General features: G+C 39.8%; 1 protein-coding gene across 1 annotated transcript; it reads right to left on the bottom strand.

Annotated features, from left to right (window-relative positions):
- Positions 1-3,778: 3,778 nt before the first annotated feature.
- On the bottom strand, positions 3,779-8,591 carry LOC137975111 (adenosine receptor A1-like). Its single transcript, XM_068822173.1, has one exon. The coding sequence runs from the start codon at positions 8,359-8,361 to the stop codon at positions 7,339-7,341; it is 1,023 nt and encodes a 340-aa protein (XP_068678274.1). The 5' UTR covers positions 8,362-8,591; the 3' UTR covers positions 3,779-7,338.
- Positions 8,592-8,958: the final 367 nt, after the last annotated feature.

Here is an 8,958-nt window from a genome sequence, read left to right as displayed (position 1 = left end):
TTTAAAAAATTTGCGACGTTTGTGTAAATGGTACCGACGAAAGCCCCACGTACCCTGCCACTCGAATAAAGTTCTGCGTAGCTGGCGACGCAATACGCAGAAACTAATAAATTCAAGTCGAAGCATGTAATTTATTCAAAACAGTATTTCTCGTTCTTAAAGCGTGACTCGCGAATTAAGTAGTGATCAATTGTGAATTTTACGGTTAGATTAACTACATTTTTCACGAGATCGTGTCAAGAAAAAAGCGCTCGTTGCGGTGATTAAGTCTAAGCACTCTTAATCATTTTAGCTTTTCAATTTACAGTTTGGCTAACTACACTTTGCTCGAGATCGTGCGAAGAAAATAGCACTCGTTTATTGATTAACTCTAAGCGCTCGTTTCAGTGATTCTGCAGTTTCTCCGACGATTAAACAATCTCGACCGTTTAAAAACAATCGCCTGTAGCGCTTCTTTCTGTTTCGGCTTAAGTTTAAGGTTTCCTTGTCCTCTACCCAAAAGAGTCTCTTCAAGAATACTCTCGAAATCCATGTCTATTCCGCAAAATCACCCAAAATCACAACAGAGAGTACGAACATGCGCAGTGATAGAAAAGCCCGTATTTCGGGCCTCGCTGGCACTGAGCATGCTCGAAATCGAACTTTACCAGATCTCCTTTCCGTATGACCGTGGGAGATCTGGGTACGAGATTAAGTGTTAAGATCTCCACTTAAAATATTATTAAGTGCCTCGACTTTTTCGTCCACATCCTCCACTCGGTAGACAGGCTCCCAATTCTCAATTCTCAATTTTCAATTCTTTAGCCCAAGAGCTCTGATCTGAAGTTTTAGTGTTCCGTTGCAAAGTGCTCCTAATTTTGCTGCGACGGGATGTGGCCAAGTATTTTGAAATGGAACGAAAGCTTGTTTCAGGTTAATAGACCCTTATACGGTTTTGGCATCATCTTGGCTGGGTGGTAAACACTGCTAAATTTACCGTAAATGTATAGGAATTTGCCCGACTTTGAACCGCTATACCGCCGCTAAAAAGAGACGGATTTCCAACTTTTCTTTTATTGGTCACGTGACCATGGACGTGGCATAATGACGTCATATTTAGGATCATTTATTTGGCTTGCAAAAGTTGGAAACTGACCAAAATAATGCCAACTTCTCTAAAATTACTTAACCATTACATCCAGCAACGCACCCCCCAAAAAAACGTCAGTGGGCCCTTAAAACGCTGCGACAATCGTACTCATGTCGTAGGCCTGTCGTGAGCTTGTCGCACGCGACAAAAAATCGTACCGTGAAAATCGTCCTTTACGCTGCCGCAAGCGATAACATTCAGTAGAAGAAAACGCGCTCACAGACTACCTAATGTTCATCCTCAACGAGCATTCAATTGTAAATCTAATTAAACTGCTTTGATTGCCCATGTGGCTCTCACCATTTTCACAACTTGGAAGCTCTTGACACGTACATTAATTTAGCTGCCTTTTCTCACGCTTAACAGAGTATCTCGCTTCTGATTGCTGAATGAAGAATGCATGAATAGGTTATGTGGAGTGCAATACGAAAAATGCTATGGAAACAGCGATGGAGTAATTTTGTGTATATAAAAAATAAAAATCGAATGAACTTGCTCGTGCATTTTTTATGATTTATGGTCACTCGTGCTGATTTGAAGAATTTGAAAACTTTCAGAACATCACTCATGCTAATGCAATCACGTTCATACGATTCCCTACACTTGGCAAGTATGAGAAAAAGCAATTGATTGTAGCTTTGATCGAAAATCGCTTTGACTTAGTGTCACTTGTCAAGCAGCGAAACATTTTAGTGTTTATTTAGTACTAACAATGAGATCTTTATACGTGAGTATTTAACTCAACTATATGCAGTTGTCATCGTGTGTGGCCGTAACCCGTAGAATTAAGCTTGATGCGGCGGCTAATTAAGGACTTCTGTGTGTTCGACCAGATAAACAGGGGCGTACCTTCCTGTAAACCAAGTAAGCACTGGCTTACCAATTTTTTTAAATTGAAAATTTTAAGCAATTAAGAAAAAAATAAACCAGTGATCCTCACTCTGCAAAATGTATCTTTAAGACTTGTTTATTCTCCGACGCGTTTCCGTCTCGTTAACGTATACTTCTTCAGGGAGTTTTGCAATAATATATTAAACGCTTGTATTAAAGCCATGAAAAAAATGACGGCCACAAACATTAAGGTTTGACCGGATTTTCGAAAGGGAGCAGGTGCAGCTATGAAATATTAGGGCAAGGCGTGAGAAATGATGTTTGGGGGCTACGGTTTTAGCTAAAACCGTGGCCCCAAAACATCGCCAAAGAGTTTTCAATGTGAAACATGTCGAAATCTCTTGTATGACACATGAAAGTTGTTTCGCGTGTAGAATTTTTCTTTTGCAAGACAGGGCCATAAATTTTATGTCAAATTGTCGTTTAATTGTGTACTTTACACTAAGACAATATTATTACCTTTGAAAAATTGAGGTTAAATAAAATTGTTCACAACTCAATGCTCGCAACACGAAAAACAAACTGCTGTACCGACAATGGCAAGCTGGCCGAAATTGAGAACACGTATGCTACGTCAGTTTTGAGCTCCGTTCACTCCATATAGAACACGCTGGTTCGAAAAGAAATATTAAAGAACACTCAAAGCAAGTGTACACAACAATGGTCAGACGTCACGTCCGAACACAGGATCATAAATAATTACTAATCCCCATGAAATTCTAATGTTCTCTGTCTGCATTAAATCAACGATTGTAGTCTTTAATTCTACGCGCTAAATAAGCATGCTGCAATATTAAAAATATTGCAGTGGGCAGGCTACAATTATTTAAAATATTGCAGCCTGTTTTAGGAAATTTAATGTATAAAGTGCGCAAAAACTGATAGCTTACAACATTGTCAACAGTACCGTTTGCATTCTAAATCTTCGGCCTACGGCCTCCGCTGGCTGCAATATTTCTCATAATGCCATGTGCCTCAGTAATTAGACAAACAAGCGCTTTCATTGGTTCTTGAAGTCACACGATAAGCGGCCTTTGTTCCTTTACCTTATATTACATTACATTTTCTCTTGGAGCTTTTGAATTTTTTTGCTGCATACATAACAACACTCTATCAAGGCTGCCGCATCTTCCGCCAGCCTCGAGTCTTTGCTCAGCTACCTCGTTGGCAATTAGTTTTGCATTGCATGCCACGCACTGTGAAGTTTTAAACCCCATCCTATGTGAATTTAAAAAACTCAAAGCTATCTTAATTAAAAGGCCTCAAAAAAAGGTAACTTAAGTGCAGCATTAACAAAATCATGAGAGAAATATTGTATGTATCGTGACAAGTGTATTGTAGCAAGATTTGATTCTTCTGAAAGCTAGAGAAGTGAAGGCTTAATTGATTTCAGCAATAACTTGAGGATATATCAATTGTTTGTGATTGTTATCACAAAAGATGAACATTCATTTGAGGCAACGTTAAGTCTCTATTTCCCAGCGACTCCGTTTATTTTTAATCCAGGAACACTCGGAAAGAAGAAAGAGAGAGACGAAATAAATTGTCTCAGAGTGGATTCAGTGTCCGGAGTGGGTAACCTTTGTGGTGGATGTATAGCTTGGGGCACTGAGTTATTTTTTTTATTTCACTAGCTCCAACCAACTCTCACTAAACATTTGTATCCCTAAACTCTTGTTCTTAGGCCATCGTATAGCTTGATTAAGAAAATAGCACAAACAGATTGTGTCATTTTCTTTCCTCTCCCCCGCCCCCACCTCCTCTCCCCAGTTATGACATGGTGAAAGTTTGTAGAAATCGAGGGTATAGTCTAGTGGAACCCCTGCATTTTCTACTCAGTCTCCAAGAACCTTTTTCTTCGCTTAGAATTAGGATTAGGGTTATTCTGCATGTATTACATTCCACAAAGTTACGCCATTCCACAGGTCATGTTAGTTACCATTCCGTAGACTCATTCCTCGTTTTTTTTTTTTTTTTTTCAAATTTTATTGGTCCAAGTCTGAATAAATAAGTAAATAAACAAATTATACATAGAGCAAAACGTAAGGTGCAAAATGGACCAATAATTAAAAGGAAAGCCGCTCTCCCTTCCCTTTCAGGATAGGGGTCAGTTCAGCCCTCGCTCTCGCTCTCCCTTCCTTTTCAGCGTTTGCTACGCATGCTAGGAGGGGGACATTGGGATTTTCGGTTTTGCGGTTTTGGCTATTTTTTAGATCGGTTTTTCGGTTTTTGTGCTGAAAGACTTCGGTTTTTTGGTGTTGGTGTTCATTGCGGTTTGCGGATTTTTCGTTTTCTAGCATCTGGTTTTCGGTTTTTGTAGAAAATACGAGCGGTTTTTCGGTTTTGTTATCCAATGTGCTCTTTGGGTTTTCCTATTTCATCCTATTTGGGTTCCGGTTTCTCTTAGATTTGAGCGGCAATTGATCTCGAATAGAGTGTTATTTATTTATTTATTTATTTATTTATTTATTTATTTATTTATTTATTTATTTATATGCAATTCATCAGCAATATGAAAACCATATGTACAATGAAAAATTTAAGACCAAGTATAGATAAAACTATGTAAACTACATTAACTATCTTACCCAATATCATACAATAAAAGCTGCTTTCCATGAATGCCGTGTTTAGAATAATGGCTTAGATAACCTCTTTAATCAGTCGTTTGAATTGATTCAGGGGTTCTGCTTTCCTTAGTTCGAATGGCAAACTGTTCCACAAAACTGCGCCACTATACCTAAAGCTGTTTTTTTCTAGTAGTTAGTGCGCGGTATCGGAACATTCACTTTATTCACAGAGTCTCTCAAACAAAAACCTGGATCGCGATGGACATTTCGAGCAGAGATACTGTGTTAGTCCCTGTAGGGACTTAAATACCATTGTTGCTCTTTCAATTTGCCTTTGAGAGACTAGGGATTTCCATCTTAAGAGTTCAAATAAATTGTTGACATCAGTGTCATAGTTAGAGTAGGTCAAGACACGGGCTGCTCTGTTTTGTAATTTTTGCAGTTTTTCTAGGCTCGATTTCCGCCGCTCACTCGAGTTCGGGTATCCTCCCCGAGAAGAGACGGCTGGACGCGTGATCGATAGATTGTGTCTGTGACGTAAATTCAAAATATAATTTATGCGAGTTAATAGTTTCGGGGAAATATCATTAGACATCCCAAAAACACTGATTTTAAGAAAACAGAAATTACATAACAATGCTTAAAACGTCTGTGCGAAGTTTCCAGATGATCCGAGCTTGAGTTTGTGGTTAAATGATCAATGTGAGTTTGAATTCAACCAGCGAATCATCAACGAAATCTTCGGCTGCTTTAGCTCTCAGTCGACTTCATCGGCCCCCTCGTTTTGCCACCATTAAACTCAGCAGTAATTTCAATTGATCTTGAGCAATTTTACTTGCTCTTACATTAGTGAAGTATGAAGAGAAAATTGCAATAGCGATGAATTTGAAAGCGGTATTTTGACATTGGCACCAACTGGAAAATCAGTGAAGTTTGCGAACTCAGCCGGTAGAAAACGACACAATTCCTATTCTCTAGCTTCTTGAACACTTTTCGTTGTCGCAATCTTGGATGTTTCCTACCTTAAAAGCACTGTAAACCTCGAACAGGCCGGGTGAAAGAATACCTTCGCAGCCAAAACATATAATTTATGCCAGACGGATTTGTGCAGGCGAGTTTCTGATTGGCGGAGATTAACAATGGCTCACCTCACGCGTCCAGCCGAGATTTCGGGAGTGAGCGCTGGCTCATTTCCCGAAACAGCGGCTGGTAATCGAGCCTACAGTTTTTCCTGCAAATTTACTCCACAGTTTCCTCAAACAATATTGCAGTAGTTGAAATGAGGTTGTACTAGGGCCTGATAAATAGAATGTAAGGTCCCATAGGGGACAAGATGCCTGTTTTCACTCACGTGATCAATAACCTTGTTTTTCCTCCGAAACAAAAGAAAACGTTTGAGTGATAATAGAGCTGAATTCCCGGAGAGGTCACATGAAAACACTCTATAGCCGCGAAACGCTTTACGGAAAATGAGCCCATAAAGTCCGCGCTCGAGGGAGCGGCAGAAATAAAGTCCATGACATTCATAAATACTTTGATGAAATAAAGTGTTAGTGTAGTTTGCTCTGTATGCCCCACTTGTCACCATTGTATCGGTTTTCTGACGGTTTTGTATGCGGTTTTCGGTTTTGGCCGAATTTGTTTTGCGGTTTTGCGGTTTTGGACGAGTTTTTCTTCGGTTTTGCGGTTTCTAATACACCCCAATGTCCCCCTCTGCTAGCTATTCTCTTTCATCCAGTTCCACGGGCGATATCATTCAATATACGAAAATGAGCGTACAAAATACCTAATATTCACCCTCAAGGAGCATTTAATTGTTAATTTAAGTTAATGTGCTTTGTTTAATTAATTTAGCTTACTTTGTAACTCTGGACACCTATTTTAATTAAGCTCCCTCCCTTCGTGTTTCTGATTGGTGAATGGCAAATGCATAAATAGGTTTTATATAATAACCCAAGTTATTCTCACATTTTGATAGGCTCTTGCCTATGTTCTTTTAGAGGACAGACACACGATTGACGTCACCATCAGCTTTTATACGAAGGAAGTTTAATTCTTTATTTTACAAAACAAATAGATTCCATGTTGCCGTGCGTCTGTTCCATAATGGATCGCAGACGTCAAAATGTGGCAAGAACATCAGTGACACACTTGGCCATCGCCTCGTGTGCCACTTTTTTGTACTTACTTACTATGGAAACAGCGAATGAACTCGCTCGTGTATTTTATTATTTATTGTCACGCGTGAAGTTGTGCCTATACTCACGTGCACACTCATACGATTTTCTACTCTTGCCAATGATGAAAAAATGCAGTGTTGAGTTGATTGTAGCTTTGATGGAAAATCTTTCTTTGACTGATGTCACTTGTCAACACGCCTTCTAAATTTGTGAATTAATATAATAGCGAGCATTTAAATGTTTTTAGTAGCAAAACAAAAAAGGTTTAACGTGTTTGTTTAACTCAACTCCATATGCATGCAGCTGTCGTCGTATGTCATATTATTCCCGGTCGTAGCCTGAACTGCGAATTAAGTTTGACGCGGCGGCTAAACTTAAGGATATTCTGTGTGTTAGACCAGACAAACATTCATTTTGCCGCATAACTACGAAAATTAGTTAGTTGGCAAGATAATTGCATATTTCAACATTCATTGTAGCCCGTTGACTTTTTCATTCCTTCGTTGGTTATGGAAAGAAGGTGGCTGTTTGTTAATAAAACTCTCTTACGTTTTGTCTATATCTTTACTTACGCTGAATAGTTCAATGAAGGCCTACCATCGTCTAGCGAATCGATCCTCAAAGCTGTTACTGGTTGCACATGTCCCCTCTCTGGCTTACAATCGCCTGTATTAAGCACTAAGGTGGTAGAACCGAGTAATTTCCACGTCAATATAAAGGGCCCAGGAGAAACTCTCCCCTTTCGCGTGATATGAAGAAAAGCTCTTCTGAAAGACTTAACTCGCCAGGCGTAGATTAAGGGATTTATCCCACTGCTGAAATACACCAAAGAAAGGGTAACATCCCGTGCAATGTGAAATCCATCGGTCCGGCAATCCATACATTGCACCATAAGAAGATCGATGACGAGAAATGGGATCCATAAAATCAAAAAAACAACGAGGACCAAAAACACTGTCCTCGTTGCCGCTTTTTCCTTGTGCAAAGCGTTTTTAAGAGACAGACTTCTTTGCAGTCCAAGACTCGCAATCATACTGTTGTGTTTGCGAAGAGCACAGTACAGCATGTAGTAAGCGAACATGAAAACCAATGTCGGGACTATACAACCTAAGCCATACAAATAAAGTTGAAACGTTTTGTCTCTCCATCCTAGCACAGGAAGGAGAGCGTAGTGGAACGAGATTGACCAGATCACGCCAATACAAATTTGCACGTTTTTCCGATTCACGACCGCTTGAGAATGAAAAGGTCGGCGAACAGCGAAGTAGCGAACTATGGAGAGTGCTACAATATTCAATAAAGAGGAAGACGCTGAAATGATAGCAAATAAATAGTGCAATGAGTAGATGAGGTTTTGGTTCTTCCAGTAAGTTACTATGAGTAGTGGTTCCGAAATTGCTCCCATTATTAAATCGGCAATTCCGAGGTTTAGTACAAAATAGTTTTGTACGGTTTGAAGCTCACGGAACGGGTCTTTCCAGTATGCTACCACTAGCAGAACGTTGGCAGAGATCGTGAACAAAGATGCGATAACATACACTGCCATACTCGGGAGACTTGTCTGAAACCAGTACCCTTCGAAAAACATCATGGCGACGTTCGTGATCCGTGAAGAATACTGACGGAAAAGAAACTTGGAACACGAAACAAATGTCTAAAGCTGCATTATGACTGACTGCTCTGGCGAATAATGAAAACGAATGAAGAGGTTAGCTTCTAACTGAAAAAAAGATCATTATGCTGGGCCGGTGGCGAGTCAATGTAGTTTTCAAACAAAGCAGTTGATGAATGTAAATGAACAACCGTAAGGAAGATCTGTAAGCACCCTATGTCATCCGAGAATAATAACCCTAAATATACACAGCTGCTAGTGGGTAATTTTATATACCATCGACAAGTTGTCAAATACGCCCGGGCAGGTATTATATCTATGAATGACACTTCAGTTTGACTTTCAAAGGCAGATATTTGCTGACATTATTAAAATGTCGGCAAAATATGAGACGATGTATGTGTGGGAGCAGGAATGCCGCAGTAGCGAGAGCACTTGCCTCCTGCCAAAGTGGCTCGGGTTCGATTCCCAGACGCGGCGTCATGTGTGGGTTGAGTTTGTTTGTTCTCTTCTCTGCGCCGAGAGGTTTTTCTCAGGGTCTAATTCCGGTTTTTTTCCTCTCCTCAAAATTGATCC

Source organism: Montipora foliosa, chromosome 11 (genome assembly GCF_036669935.1).
Source record: "Montipora foliosa isolate CH-2021 chromosome 11, ASM3666993v2, whole genome shotgun sequence".
NCBI classification, from domain to species: domain Eukaryota; kingdom Metazoa; phylum Cnidaria; class Anthozoa; order Scleractinia; family Acroporidae; genus Montipora; species Montipora foliosa.
This window is presented reverse-complemented; position numbering and strand designations above follow the sequence as displayed.